Source organism: Pelodiscus sinensis, chromosome 8, assembly GCF_052426305.1.
Source record: "Pelodiscus sinensis isolate ZL-2025 chromosome 8, ASM5242630v1, whole genome shotgun sequence".
Classification (NCBI taxonomy): domain Eukaryota; kingdom Metazoa; phylum Chordata; order Testudines; family Trionychidae; genus Pelodiscus; species Pelodiscus sinensis.
The window spans coordinates 38,678,937-38,694,671 of record NC_143059.1 but is presented as its reverse complement, the minus strand read 5'-3'; the positions used below and the strand labels follow the sequence as shown (position 1 = coordinate 38,694,671).

The window sequence follows — 15,735 nt, the reverse complement described above, 5'->3', positions numbered from 1 at the left end:
TTTCTCCTGTCTCTCATGTTCAGGGATATCACACTGGTTTATTTCTGAAACAAAAAACAGGACTATGTAGCACTTTAAAGAGTAACAAGATGGTTTATTAGGTGATGAGCTTTCGTGGGCCAGACCCACTTCCTATTTGACCTGAGGAAGTGGATCTGGCCCACGAAAGCTCATCACCTAATAAACCATCTTCTTAGTCTTTAAAGTGCTACATAGTCCTGTATTTTGTTTCAGCTACACCAGAGTAACACGGCTACATTTCTATCACTATTCTTGGTTTATTTCTAGTTACCATTCATATCTTATAGTGAAAGGGGTTTGGAATGATATTAATGATTTTCTTGACCTGTCACTATAAATCAATTTACAGAATTAGTCTCTGCCTTGTGGGTGGGCTAATCTGCCCACTCTGACGCTGTAGTGCTCTAGATGGAGAGAGATTTCCTCCTGGAGTTCCTGTGACAACGTAGTGTGTGATGTCATTAAATGGGAGGGGTAACGCCTAACAAAAGCAGCACATTCAGCAGCAGCCTCAGACAGCATCAGCATGAACGGCAGCGTGCAGAGCAGAGTGCTGCTAAGTGACAGAATGGATAAACAGCTGGACCAAGTCACTCTGCAGCCCTTCTGGGACTTTGTCAAATCAAAGGAGCCATTCATCACATCACCTTACTTTCCAGTGCTGTTTTCGTTTACAGCTTACATGACTTTCTGTTTTCCTTACATTGCACTGGACTGCCTAAGCACTAAAGTACCAGCCTTGAGAAAATACAAAATCCAGCCTATGGTTTATCCAACTCTGGGAATGATGATACCTTGTATGATTCAATGTGTCTATCACCACGTTGTCTTTATCTTCCCAGTGACAATTGTTCATTGGTACTGGAGACCAGTGGAATTTCCAGTAATGGCTCCAGAGCTTCCGAAAGTCCTGCTGGATGTATCTGTTTGCCTGCTTCTCTTTGACTTCCAGTATTTTCTGTGGCATTTGCTTCATCATAAAGTGCCTTGGCTCTACAAGACTTTTCACAAGGTTCATCACAAGCATGTATCTACATTTGCTCTTAGCACACAGTACTCAAGTGTTTGGGAGTTACTTTCGCTGGGATTTTTTGCTGCCATAAATCCAAAGTTGCTGAAGTGCCATCCTTTGACAGAAACTATTTTCTTCCTTGTTAATATCTGGCTGTCAGTGGAGGATCATTCAGGCTATGAACTTCCGTGGTCAACAAACAGACTGGTGCCATTTGGTTTGTATGGAGGAGCTCCGCATCATGATCTCCATCACCTGAAGTTCAAATGTAATTATGCACCTTACTTCACCCACTGGGACAGACTCTTTGGAACACTTGCTCCTACACGGTCACAACAGTAACAAGGAATTTGTCTGTTACCTAGCATATGTGTGTGTATATATATTTATGGAATTGCATATGCAATGTCTATTTCTACTTGTTTAGAAACAATGATACATTACAAGGAAAACACTAAGAGATTCTCTCTGCCTTCTTTCCTTTGAATATGCCAGCTTTTATAAAGCATATTGTGTTACTGTGTTTTCAACATAGAGAGACAAATATTTTCTTGCTGTTATAAGATGACTTGTGAAATGAATAGAAACAATGAACAGATTTTCTTAGAATTCTTAATGTGCGTACATGTTATTTAAAAAAAATTGCTGCTGGATGGCACTACTTGTATAATCTGGTTCTGTGTTTCTTTGCAAAAAAATTGGATCTTTATATTTCATACCTGAATATATTTTTAATTTTTGAATGGGAAATAAACATTTATATTTGTTTAAAACTATGTTTTGTTTCCTTATATTTGGTCCTCAATTCTCCCACAATGTACATTTCTGTCTACATGCAGTATTGTTGTTAGAAAGACAAGAGAGGGTGAGGTTAATATAATTTATTGGACTATGGTCCTATTGAAGAGCTTGGAAACATGTCTCTCACCAATGGAAACTTCAGAAAATATATTACCTCACCCATGTTGTCTCTCTGGCTATGTCTACACTGCGGGGTTTCCCGGAAAAACTGCCACATCCAAGGAACACGTTTGCTCTTGCGCAAAAAAAGCGGAAGAGCAAACGTGCTCTTTGGGGAACTCTATATCCCTTGCTCTATGATGGATAAGGGCTTTGCCAAAAGAGGACAATCTAGACAGGGCCAAATGGTGGATAAAACTCTTCCGGAAAAGCGATTGGAAAAAGCAACACAAATTATTTCAACAAAGGACTGTAGTATAGACCTAGCCTCTGTTTCTGTCTGCACAAATTTGAAATAATTTGCACTACATTATGGTATAAGAGAGAATAGACAGACTCCTTCATCATTCCTTTAGCACTCCTCCAACCAACTAATTTATTATTGACTTGCAAAACTGACTAGGAATCTGGCTGGAATTTCCACAAAATTTAAGTTTAAAAAAAATTGATTTTCATGAATCTTGGAGGGCATTGGTTGAAAAACAACAAGTTTAAGGCTACTAATAGCATAATTATCAATAACATTGCCAGGGTACTTCAGAAATAAAAGGCTTATAGAAGAATGTAAAGATACAAGCCTAAGGATAGGTCCCGTGTTCCTCTTTTAGCAAAGTAACTTCACTGGGAGTTCTATAAGGGTGTGTCTACACTGCACCCGTAGCTCGCAATAAGCTACACAATTTGAGCTACGCACATTGCATAGCTTATTTCAAAATAGCTTATTTCAAAATTTGGCATTGTCTACACAGCACTTATTTTGAAATAAACCGCTATCCCGAAACATCCCTTACTCCTCATAGAATGATGTTTACAGGGACGTTGGAATAGGGATCTGTTATATTTTTAAATAGCGGGTGCACTCAAAAAATGTGGAATAGCTATTTCGGGATAGTGTAGACTGCAGTGTAAATGTAGCCTTAGTGAAGTAACACAGTATGCGTCCTCTGACTGAAAATCCTGAAAAGCTCCTGCCTTGGATTTCTAGTAAACCATACACAGACACAAGTGAAAGTCTGAGTCTATGGGTTGGATGACAATTATATACGTATTGCACCATCCCCAAATGCACTTGTATTTAATTTTCCTTAGAAGAATTGCACAGACTGTTAAGAGGCTGAGTATCCCAGAATAAAGGCCCTTGTTTCTCTTGGAGACTGTCAGGTTGTATGGTAAAGGTAGCAGCCACACAGAGCAGTGGCTCTGTTTAGCACCAGGGTGAGGGGGTTGAGTTTGAGGGAAAGCCATACAACATTCTTAGCTGCTTAGGATGTCTGTTTTGCTAATGAAATATCTCCATACAAAAATCTGTGAAACACTACAATTTTGTTTACTCTGAAAATATGTTAATTACATAAAATCAGATTTTATTTTTAAAAGAGGACTATGGCAACTTAGATGTATTTAAAAGAATATAACCAGCTGATGCTTCCACTAAGCAGAAATAAAGGCTCATCTAATCTGCTTGATTATATTAATCTTAAATATTTTTGGCTGCAATGCAAGGAAAGGAAAGATTCTCTTTTATGGCAAATGGGAGGCAAATTACAAACTCCGATTTCTCTTTAACCAATATACAGGCAGTCCCCGGGTTACGTATAAGATAGGGACTGTAGGTTTGTTCTTAAGTTGAATTTGTATGTAAGTCGGAACTGGTACATATTGTAGGGGAAACTCTAGCCAAACATTTCTCCAGAGCTCAGTTTTATTCTCCCACACCTCACTTCCCTCAGTCCTTTATTCTCAAGCTGAGGTGTCTGCTGAGAAAAGCCGCTCCGCGTCTCGCTGGTCTGCTGGGGGGGGGGGGGAGAGGCGCTAGCTTCGCGTCTCCCTGGTCTGCTGGGGGGAAGCAGCTAGTACGAGGTTGCCTCACCCTGTTTGTAAGTAGGGATCCGATGTAAGTTGGATCCATGTAACCCGGGGACTGCCTGTACCAGCTTTGAAGCAAGTCAAGACTCAAAGCTGTACTCTTAAACTCAGGAAAAATTTCCACTGTCTTCAGATGGCCAAATTCTTAACTTCTGATGATGATTAACAGTGGTTTCAGTGGGCATTTGCTATTATACTGGATATGTGATGCTGTGATGTTGTCCAATTTCCATGTCAAGCCAATGTGTGGAGAGTATCTCTGTTTAAAAATAAAAAACAGAAGTCCATGAACAGATGCTATATGAAACGAAACTGATCATTCAGTAAGTGCTCTCTTTGAGTTGATACTGAGTTAATGCTAGAATAGAGCATGGTCTCTGCTACTGAAAGTGCTGTATTTTGGGCACCTCTCTACTAAGTTAGCATTGCCAAGTGTCCAGACCGGAACATCTGGTCAAAAAGGGAACTTGGCAGCATCTGGTTAGCATACCTAACTGGAGTCTAAAAGTCTGGTTACTTGCAGTGCTGGTCTCAGAAGTGAGCGAGGGAGAGGGACAAGCAGGAAGAGCAGCCTGGAGGAGTGGCTCTGTTTAGCAGCTGTTGACCTTCCCAGCCCCCGCTCCCAGCTGATGGAGAGAACAGTCTGGCTCTTGAATCAGGCTGCAAAGTAGATGTAAGTGCCATCTTGGGAGTGACCAGATTTCCCCACTCTAGCTCCTTGCTCTGGGGATTGATCCTTTCTGTGCCCTCGTTGGGCAGATAGGCAGGATTCACGTCAGCTCCTGCTAGCCAAGCTCTTCAGGTCCCAGGGGATGGAGAAGTGAGTGATGGGGGCAAGGGTGGAGAGTAAGTGATGGAGGGGCATGGAAATCCTGTTGGGGCAGGAGGCAGGGCCTTCAGGGATAGGCGTGTTTGGTTTTCAGGAGTAGAAATTTTGCAATGTTATTAATGAGCTGCAAGTGTGGGGGTGTTTGGCCAAGACTTTGCTTGGATGGGGATGTGGGTTCCATCTATGGGTGTGTCTAGACTTCATCCCTCTGTCAACAGAGAGATGTAGATTAGGCACATTGAAATTGCTAATGAAGTAGGGATTTAAATATCCCTCATTAGCATAAACATGGCCACTGCTTTTTTTCCAAAACGGAGTTTTAAAAAAAACAACAACCAGCAGTCTAGACACGGTTCTGTCAAAAATAAAGCCTTTTTCGACAGATCCTGTAAACCTCATTTTTTGAGGAATACAGGATCTGTCAAAAAAGGCTTTATTTTTAACAGATTCACGTCTAGACTGCCATTTTTTTCGAAAAAACTCTGTTTAGAAAAAAAGTGGTGGCCATGTTTATGCTAATGAGGTGTGGGATAGTTAAATCCCTGCTTCATTAGCAATTTTGATGTGCCTAATCTACATCTCTCTGTCGACAGAGGGATGCAGTCTAGACATAGCCTAGGGCTCCAGCACAGTTTGGGAACCCCAGGGTGGCCATGATTGGGTCCAGGTTTCCCAGGCAGATAATCCTCCACAGCAGGATGGAATTGATGGCCCTCACCACCTGCAGAAGGAGACAAACAAACACACAATACAGAAAACGAGAGAGGGAGTGCCTGAACCCTGGGGAGGTGCCCATCCCCTTTTCCTCCCCTCCCCCAAACACCCCAGAAGCCACTCCCTATGAGGAACCCCCTTCCCCCAGCAGCAGGGCTGTGTGAGGACAGGAAGGCACAACCCCCTGAGAATGGGACTTCCTCCCACCGCCACACTTCTCAAGGCCCCCTTTCCTGAGGGTCCCCCTTTTCCAGGATTCCCCCCCACCATGCAGGGACTATATCCTGAGAGTGCCCTACCTCCATGAGGAGGGCCCTGACGGTGGACTTCCCCATGCCAAATTGATTGCCCACCAAATGGTAGCTGTCTAGGGTGGCAAAATTCCAGATGGCGATGGTGACTCGCTTCTCCAGGGAGATGGTGGGCTGCAGGTGGGTGTCACATCTCTGGAAAGCAGGGGCGAGCCAGGCACACCTCCAAAAAAGTGGCCTTCCTCATGCAGAAGTTTTGCTGCCACTGCTGGTCATTCTATCGCTTCATGACCAGCCAGTCCCACCAGTCTGAACTGGTGTCCAGCCTCCAGAAATGCCTCTCCACAGTGGGTTGCAGTTGCCAGAGTGTAGCTCCTGCACCCAGAGAGAGGGTGCCCAGAATGAGCTTGGGGTCGAGCTCGGTCAGGACCAGGAAGGCAGCTGGCACAAAATGCTGCAGACCTGCAGCATGGCCGCGTGGGACCATCACATGCAACGGGGCAGCTCTGGCTCCATGTCTCAAAGGAAAAAGCTGTGGCATCCAAAAACAAAAGGGCAACCACAGCAGGCACTAGAAGAGCTTTGCTGTCCCTCAAAGAGGTATTAAGCATGCAGCAGAAGCAGAGAAACGGCTGTCCGGGGGTCCCTTTAAGCGCGTGTCTCTGCAAGGCTCCGGCACCAGCACTCAGAAACAACTGGTGACCTAAAGCCCTGCCTGAAGTGGCTCTAGGTGGCCTTTTATGCAAGAGAGCATCCAATCAGTCTGGACACTCTCTTTCAAAAAAGCCCATTGATTTTTTGATGCGCTTTTGAGTGTGGACGCTCTCTTTCGGAAGAAGTTTTTCATAAGATCTCTTGCAAAAAAAGGTTCTTCTGAAAGAAGCCAGCAGTCTAGACAGAGCCAAACAGGAATCACTCTCTCCCTCCCCCTCAAGAACCAGTCAGCTACCGGGCAGCATTACATAGCAGTGCAACCCAAGCAGTAAAGAAGATGCATACCACTAAAATTAAAGGAGGAATTTTGTGTAATCCAAATTGTTACTTCAACTGAAATGTATCGGATAATCATGGATGATGAGGTCAACCCTCCGAACACTGGCAAAAAATAATATTGTGATAATGTAGCCATGGAATATTTAATGGCTACAGGTGATCAGGCTTTTAAGTCTCTCTCTTCCCCTAAAGAGAACACTGTATTTCTGAAGTTGCCTTCAGCACTATGCAAAGGCATTGTCACTTACTCAAAGTATGTCTACATCAGGGGTCTTAAATGCCTGGCCCATGGGCCATCCTGGCCTGGAGAGTTGTGCAATCCAGCCTTGAAGTTTCTGCCGGTGCTGGGGGGAGAGCCTGTCCATTCTTTCCCCCCACCTCAGGGATTATCAGGGCGCTCTGGTGCAGGGCAACAGCAGTGGTCCCTCCTGCTCCCTGTGGTGGTGCCTGCTGAGTGTGCTCAACATTGCTGCAGGTCTTGCTGCTGTGGGGAGTCTGGACTGGTGCCTCCCTAACCCACTGAGACTCTGGATCTAGATTGCTCAATTGCTCTGGTTGGAGGTGACCTGCATGCTGGAAGTTTGAGACCCTGGTCTACACAAGTAGACAAGGGGTACATCTAGACAACAGGCTTTTGTCAACAGAAGTTTTGTCGACAGATACTGTTGACAAAGCTTCTGTCGACAAAGAGCATCTAGACTGCATCCAGTTTCATCGACAAAGCACACCCAAGATGTGGGACTGCAGTGCATGCTGACTCTTCAGGATTTTGGACTTTTCCCTCTTTGGTCTACAGTGCAACCAAAGCTTGCTGCTCCTTAAGCACACTGCAGACTACTTGAAGCTAGTTAGATCAAAGCTAGTCCTAGGCAGGGTTGGTTGTCACCCACTAAGCTCCCCCATACAAATTCTGCCCAGGGCCTGGTCTATATAGTTGGAATATTAGCCCATGCTGTTGCCTTGTTCTCATAGCTATACTGCAGTCACTCATGTTAGCTTTGATCTAGCTAATCAAAGCTGTCTTTGGAGTGTCTAGGGAGCAGTAATCACACCTCTTGATTGTATTGCAAACATACCCAGAGAATGGGGTTGTCAACTTCCTATTGGCACAAAACCTATCACCTTAACCCTGCTCTTTCTGTGAGGCCCCACCCTGTCCCGCCCTTTCAATAAGGGCCCGCCCCTCACTCACTATATTCCCTCTCCCTCAGTGAGTTGATCTCCATGGGGCTGGGGTCAGAGCTCTAAATTGGCATTTGGCTCTATATGGGGACTCCAGGCTGGGTCCGGTAGCTGGGGTGGGGGAAAGGAGTGAGGACTCCAGCTGGGGGCCATGGACTCTGAGGAGGGGCTGGATGAGCAGTTTGAGGTGCAGGAGGGGCCTCCAGCCTTGCATGGTAGTGCTGAAGGATTTGGATTACTGAAGGAGAGGGGTGTGGGTTGTGGCAGGGGCTTGGGGTGTAGGAGGGGATGAGGTTCTGGTGTGGTCTCAGAGATCGGGGCTTGGGATTCAAGAGGGGGCTTCAGGTTTGGGAAGGGGCTCAGGCCCCACAGGAATGAGAGGATGAGGTGCAGGAGGGGATACAGGCTCTGGGCTGGGACTGGTGTGGAAGAAGGGATACAGGCTCTATTCTGGAGGTACGCTTTGGGGTGGGACTGGGGAGGAGTGGTTTGGAGTGAGGAGCTGATGCTCTCAGTCTGGGGGGAAGGACCAGGGCTGGGGCAGGGGGTTGAGGCTGAGGCTCAGGCTGAGGCTCAGGCTCGGGCTTACCTTAACTCATGGTCAGCACCATTAAGGCAGGATGCTTGATGCCTGCCTGACTTGGGGCATTGTGTTTCCTGTTTGCTGTTTTTACAGTGGCCAGTGCTTTTCACAAATTGTTTCTATGTTTTTCAACCTGCTCTATTATTGTATATTGTCTAAATCTTAGACTGGAGGCAGTCTTTGTGTTGTTTATCTGTATGGTGCCTATTAAAATAGGTCCCGACCCTACTGCATATCTAAAGTCCCTTATGGTGCTATCAGAACACAAATAATACATAAACAATAGCTTCAGGGGGTAGCTGAATTAGTCTAACTGGAAAAACTTTTAAAAAAACAACAAATAGTCTAGCAGCACTTTAAAGACTAACAAAACATGTAGATGGTAACGTGAGCTTTCATGTGTACAGTCCACTTCTTTAGATGAATCAATAGGTAAACAACAGTTTAAACATAAACAATAGTTAAGTAATATGTCCATTTTTTTCAGCTTTGGAAGGAATTGTTAATTCTGCCAATTAGGAGGTTGCACTATTGTTGAGTTCTGAAAGTTCTCCTTGGTCTCTGAGGATAGGATAAGAAGCAATGGGCTTAAACTGCAGCAAGGGAGGGTTAGGTTGGACATTAGGAAAAACTTCCTACCTGCCAGGGTGGTTAAACACTGGAATAAGTTGCCTAGGGAGGTTGTGGAATCTCCATCAGTGGAGATATTTAAGAGCAGGTTAGATAGACATCTCTCAGGGATGGTCTAGAGCTGTGGTCACCAACCAGTAGATCGCGATCTACCGGTAGATCTCAGGGGCTCTAAGAGTAGCTTTTGAGCCCTCTCTGAACTGCGCACCTAATTTACATTAGATTTCCTCATGTAATGTAGGTGGGGCTTCAAGGAATGGATGGGGCAGTAGATCTTTGCCTGTTCTGAGACTTAAAAAGTGAACTTGGGTGCAAAAAGGTTGGAGACCACTGATCTAGAGAATGGTGCTGGGTCCTGCCGTAAGGGCAGGGGACTGGACTCAATGACTTCTCGAGGTCCCTTCCAGTTCTAGAATTCTATGAATCTACATGCTGATCTACAGAGCTGGATCATGATTTCTATAGCATTTACTTTATAATCCTATGTGGTATTGTGATAAAGGGAGTATTTGCTACTATTGTTGATACAGGAGGAAAAATTTCTTATCCTTTCTTAGGAGGGGAATTAACCCTTTCTGTACTGTAAGTATTGTTTTTGGCTTTCCTGTGCTATTTCACTGTAGCACTGCAGGATTTCTAGTGGCATATTCTGGTGATGGTGGTTATTGAAGTATGAACTTATATCTCTCCCCGGTATAGTAAAGTGAAATGAATTATACTGTCAAATAGTGTTAACAGTGCTTTTATTTAAGTTTAGCTATATTGTGGAGATACAGCTTTACTGAAGTTTCTTTCTGGCAGCAGAGCCTTTTAATATTTTTATAGCCAACCTGAAACACATTTAATGTGTTCTTATTCAGCCCAAGAATTTGTTATTTAGGATACGGCAAATTTCCTTGTCTTTATAACAGTGCTAAACTTGATCTAGTACCAAATTTAATGACTTGTTTCTTCCTCTTTAGAGGGCCAAAAACTTGATCTGAACAGATGTGCATTTTAGGAGTTCAAAATCTGAAATTTGCTGCTTAGGTACATCTCTGCAAGGCTGTGTCTACATTGGCACCCCTTTCCGGAAAAGGGATGCTAATGAGACCAGTCGGAATTGCAAATTCCGCGGAGGATTTAAATATCCCCCGCGCATTTGCATGAACATGGCTCCCGCTTTTTTCTGGCTCGGGGCTTTGCCGGAGAAAAGCGCCAGTCTAGACGGGATCTTGCGGAAAATAAGCCCTTTTCCGCAAGATCCCTTATTCCTACTTGCAGGGGAGCATGTGAAGCTCTGCCAGGAGTATGTGGTGCTTTGAAGAGCCATGTGCTGCTCGCAGGGTGGGGGGGAAAGCGGAGGAGGTTTCGCACATTCCCCCACCCCCAGACCAATCAGGGCCTGGGGGCGGGGGAGCTGCGTGAAACTTCCTTCGCCCTGCCCTGGACTAGCGAGCAGCCTGCGGTCCTTCAAAATGCCAAGTGCTTCTCGGAGGGCGGGAGGAGGTTTCCCACCCTCCTCCGCCCCTCAGGCCCTGATTGGTCTGGGGGTGAAGGAACATGCCAAGCCTCTTCCAGGGCATGGGTGCCTAGTGGGAAGGGGGGGGAAAGAGGCCCCCCCCCAAGACCAGTCATGGTCCCTCCTCTTCCTTTTTAGGCCCTGCCCCTTCCGGGGTGGTCTAGGGCTGCTTCAAAAAAATTTTAAGTGGCATCCTGGAAAAAATTATTGCCCACCCCAATCTAAATTCTGTTTTAAAAAGTGTCTTAGACTTAGGAGTTTATGAGCTTAAACCTTAGAAGCCTAAATCTCAAACTGGCTTAGACAATAAGGAGTGTTTATACTGCAGGAATATGCCCATGCAGGGCCAGCCTTAGACTGTATGGATCCCTATGCAGTACTCTACCCTGTGGCCCCTATGCCTGACAGCATCCAGACGGGAGAGGGGCAATTGTTTAGAGATGTGATTTTATAATCTTCAGTAACAAACTAATGAAATATTTTGTAAAGCAAATTTTAAACAAAGTTCTTGTAGAATAACAGTATATTTAGCAAAATGCAGGACAATGTAGCACTTTAAAGACTAACAAGATGGTTTATTAGATGATGAGCTTTCGTGGGCCAGACCCACTTCCTCAGATCAAATCAGTTGATAGTATATACCTGTTAAATGGCTTTATTTCCACTTGAATGGCTCTTTCACTGGTTCAGCATCTGCTAATAGGTCCGGCAGGGTTTTTTCCTTTTAAGTTAACTAGATCCCCGCAGCAGGGAGACTCACCAGATTGCAACAATCACAGAAAAGGTATGGAAAGAAGAGGATGGGTGGACATGAAGACCCAGTGGTGCCCCAGATTTTCAGATGTCTTATGCAGCTGCGTATTCTCCATATGGGTAAGGATGACCCTGCATCCATGGCTGGGCTATGCCAGCTGACTTGGGCTCATAGGGGCTGTTTAATTGCAATGTCGATGTTTGGGCTTGGGTTGCAACTTGAGCTCCGGGATCTTCTCATCTCACAGGGTCCTAGAGCCAAGGTTCCAACCTGACCCTAAATGTCTACCCAGCAATTCAACAGCCCCTTAGCCTGAAGCTCACAGCCTGAGTCAGCTTTCAGGGGCCAACTGCCAGCTTAATTTAGATGTAAAAATATTCTTAAGGGACTAAATTCCACCGACTTTCAATGAGAGGCTCCTAAGCAGGGTTCTCTCTAAGGTGTGCACCTGTGCGGCCGCACACCAACGGTTCTAAGCCCGCCCACCTCTTTCACAGTTGCGCAGCAGCCCTCATCTTCCTGCTGGATTTGGAAGGTGAGTGGCTTGGCTGATCCCAGAGCTGGGGCCACGTGGCAGATGGGGTTGGGGCTGGGGATCTGCTACTCTGGCAGCTGGGGCTGTCTTGGGGGGCTGCTGCTGGGGTTTGGGGCTGTGAGCGAGCAAACAGGTGTTTGCCACCAGGGTTTGGAGCTGTTGGCGGGTGGGCTACTGCTGGAGTTTGCAGCCACATGGTGTGGGTTGCTGCCACCGAGGTATGGGGCGGTGAGCAAGGAGGGTGCTGCTTCCACAGGTTGAGGTAGTGGGAGGCTGCTGCCCGGACCTTGATGCAACAGCTGCATGGCAGGTGGGCAGCTGCTCCAGGGCAGGGCTGTGTGGCTCAAACCCGGGGGTGGGTATGAGGGATAGAAAAGACAGAATCAGATAAAGTGAGAGCAAAATCAGCATTTCTCCAGTCTTGAGTGGGACTGATTCTGCTCTCACACAGCTGTAAATCAGCAACAGTGATAAAACAGGTATGCAAATAAATATTTACACTTCTTTAAAAAAAAGAACAGATGAACACAAAATACCATTTTGGGAGCTGTTTTACTGCAGGCCTAGTTGTGGAGCTTACTCTGTAAATTTATACTTTAGAAAAGGAATCATTGTTTTGAACTGTCCTTGAAGACTAAAATGTAGGGCTTTTATAGTTGTTGGGGGTGTACTTAATGTACTTGATATTAGACTTCATTCTCCCATTCTTACACTGAAATAAAAGCATCTTTAAAAATGGAAGGAAAAAGATTTGCCATAGTAATCATAAGCAGTGGAATATGGAAAACCTAAGCATTCTTCAATATTGCACAAAGCAAAGCCACGGTCCATCTCAAATATACATTTCTGTATTAGTTTTAGCTTTAAAAAGAGTGCTGGGGTGAGGGTAAAGGTTGTCTGATTTTCAACCAGAAACGAGAAGCTTCTGATTGTGCTTCTAACAGTAACAATAACAGCGCAGGTAGGATTGTTGTGCAACTCTTCCTTTGTATTCTTCCTTGAAACATTATTAATCTGAAATTATTACTTGATTGGTGCTCTCTGTGAAACTACTGACAGTGAAATTTTTACTACCAAATGTATCTAAAACTGTTGTCAAATGCATTTTTCATCTCCCAGTACTGGTACAGACATTATTTACCAGCTTACCATAAGCCTCTTGTGCTTCTGCCATGAATTGCATGTGTCATTAGTAGTACCCATTTCTGTGTCCTCTTCCCAATAAAGTCCAGGAGACATATTCCACTTTCCACTATAGATATAGTAAGTAAAAGAAGTCTTATATTACAGTAGTGTAATTTTGAGTCTATATGTTCCTTTGGAAGACCCAATGAATTAATCATAGATACACACCAAAAATAAATAGTTCTCCCCAGGAGGTGATTTATCTGGCTAGGATACTATAGTAGTATCTTGAACTATACACTGAAGACATTTGTCTAAATATCGTGCGTGAGTTGGCCCAATGATGGCTCAGGTACCTGTGATTCTGTTATTGTCAGCGAGTGTGCACAGGGTTCTGAAAAGCTGCAATTTTCAGGCTGCTACAGGACAGTTGTCTGTCAGCAGGCTTGGCTATGTCTACACTGGCAACTGAATGACAAAGCTTATGTCCTTCAGAGGTGTTACCCCTCGCCTCCCAAGACAAAAATTTTCCCTTGGCACGTACCAATGTGAATGCCATTCGTTGGGGGTGGAAGTATTTTGTCAGCAAAATAGCTGATAAACAGAAGCTGCACTGCTTGACTTTTAGGGGCACGCATGTGTTGCCACCAATCCCAGGAGCTAGTGAACTGCCAGGCCTGTCAAGTTCCCTGGGACTCAGTGATTTTAAAGGGACTGGGGCTCTGGAGGCTGCTGCCGCAGTATGAGCAGTGCTGCAGCGTGCTTACTCTTGGCCTCCTATGACTTCTATGGAACTGAGGGCAGTGTAGATTTAGAGCAGCCTTTGAGGCTAATCTAACATACTGAAAACTTTGCAGGATTTTCTCATTATTTGACTTCATATTAAAGTCATAACACTTTTTAATTATCCCTTGTTTTAGTATTATTTCTTTCATAGCATTTTAATTATATATATATATGAATAACTTGGGTGCCACGGTGGCACACATCCGCATGTGAATTTTGTGAGCGATAGTTTTATAGAGAAGAATCAAACCCACTATCTGGATAGAAAATAAATTAATTCATGACAAATTATAGATAACTTGAATGGTGCAGATTGTAAGGGCTTGAATCTGGGCTTGCAAGGCTGTCAGGCAACAGTCTACTCAGTGCCACCAACTACAGCTGCAACCTGACTGCTCCATCTGCTTAACTCCAAACTCTGACTCCAGCTTAACTCTCAGCTTAACTCTTGACCCTCCCTCATACTGGTTCTCACCAGCTTCAGTTCCTGTCCCAAGTCCTACCATTAGTTCTGCCCACCTTCACCCAGGATCTTGACACAGGTAAACCAACTCTTCCTAATAAAGTAACACTGCTAGGGCAGTTCCAGTAGCAAACAACAGGTTAAGCAACAAGCCACAAATGGGAGGGGGCAAAGGTGACAACTGCCCTGCGGCTTGGTGATTCAAAAGGGCCCAGGCTCCCAGCCATCACTACAGTAGTGCCCCTTCTGCTCAAGGCCTCACCATTTCCAGGAAGAAGGATCTGCCATCCCTACCTTGCCTAGGGGCCCAGTGAAGGTCTTTCCAGTTCACTAAGGAGTTGTGCTTTCATTTCTTCCATCTCACACTAGATTTGTGAAACTGAGAAAGTCTGCAAGTATAAGCAGGGTGTGAATCAATCCTCCATTGCAGTCAGCTGGAATGGGAAAGGAATCCTGGGTGTGGTCATGCTCACTTAGCTGCTTAGCCCTGGCAAAGTATTCAACTGTTATGGAAATACAGTTCAAATCCTGGGTGTGGTTATGCAGCTATAGTTCAGTCAGTTGCTTAGGCATGATATTCAATTATTAGAATGGTATTTAGCCTATTGTACCCAATTTGGCTATTGTGGGTTCACAAACTATGTTAACCCTAAACATAGGAATTATAAAATATGACCACCAGTGCTTGCAGTTATTGGGAACGCAGAAAAGCAGACTGTGTTTAACTCAGTTCAAAGGAGAGATGCTGTCATTATAAAGAATCTCAGATGGACAAGGATTTCTCTTCCACACTCTGTGAAGTCAATTCAGGGGAAGGGCAGAGCTCTGAACCAGCAGGCTACATGCCCGCCAGGCATGAACTTTAAGACTAGTTCAACCTGTTTCTCTCCCCCCTCCCTTGTTCTAATGATAAAACAGACTCCATAAGGAGTGTCTTTATTATTTTAAAATATTATTCCAGTGGATGCTGGACTCTTTTGACTGGCTTGTGCTGTGGGCCAAGAGCTAAAATCCCTGAGAAGCTGATATCACAGAGCGTTGAAATCACTAGGTTTTGGCCCAGAGCCAAATCCATCACCAGCGGCTGGCAGGTGACCAGGGAGGTGGCTGACAGAAGCAAGCAGCTGGCAGGAGCAGCGGCAGGAGGCCACTAGAGCGGTGCCAGATAGCAGTAAACAAGTGGAAGATGAGTATCAGTGGAGTAGGTCAGATGCCTCCTACCCTCCCCCCCACCACGGATGAGAAGTGAATTCTGCAGATCACCTCTGAACTCTGGTTTGCCCTGAGGGGAGCAACTGTGAGTGAGATGCAGAGAAGGGCTGGGCATGTGAATGGGACACTTACATTGCTGTACTTGTGAGCCTGAGAGGAAAAGGACATTGCCCAACCTACTTGAACTGGGATGTTTACTTGTGGTTTGTTATGAACTCTAGTTTTTCCCCAATTAATCCCACGTTACTTCTCTACCTCTTTTATTAAAGGTTTCTTTTCTATGCCTAGACTGTGCTTGTGAGAGGAGAAGCATTACTT

General features: G+C 45.0%; 1 protein-coding gene across 1 annotated transcript; it reads left to right on the top strand.

The window, feature by feature from the left end:
- Positions 1–515: 515 nt before the first annotated feature.
- CH25H (cholesterol 25-hydroxylase) lies at positions 516–2,177 on the top strand. Its single transcript, XM_006121446.5, has one exon. It carries the CDS (start codon positions 548–550, stop codon positions 1,373–1,375), a length of 828 nt encoding a protein of 275 aa, XP_006121508.2. The 5' UTR covers positions 516–547; the 3' UTR covers positions 1,376–2,177.
- The last annotated feature ends 13,558 nt before the right edge of the window (positions 2,178–15,735 follow it).

Bases quoted from the DNA above. Each gene is read 5' to 3' on its own strand.
- CH25H (XM_006121446.5), top strand. From the start codon at position 548: ATGAACGGCAGCGTGCAGAGCAGAGTGCTGCTAAGTGACAGAATGGAT.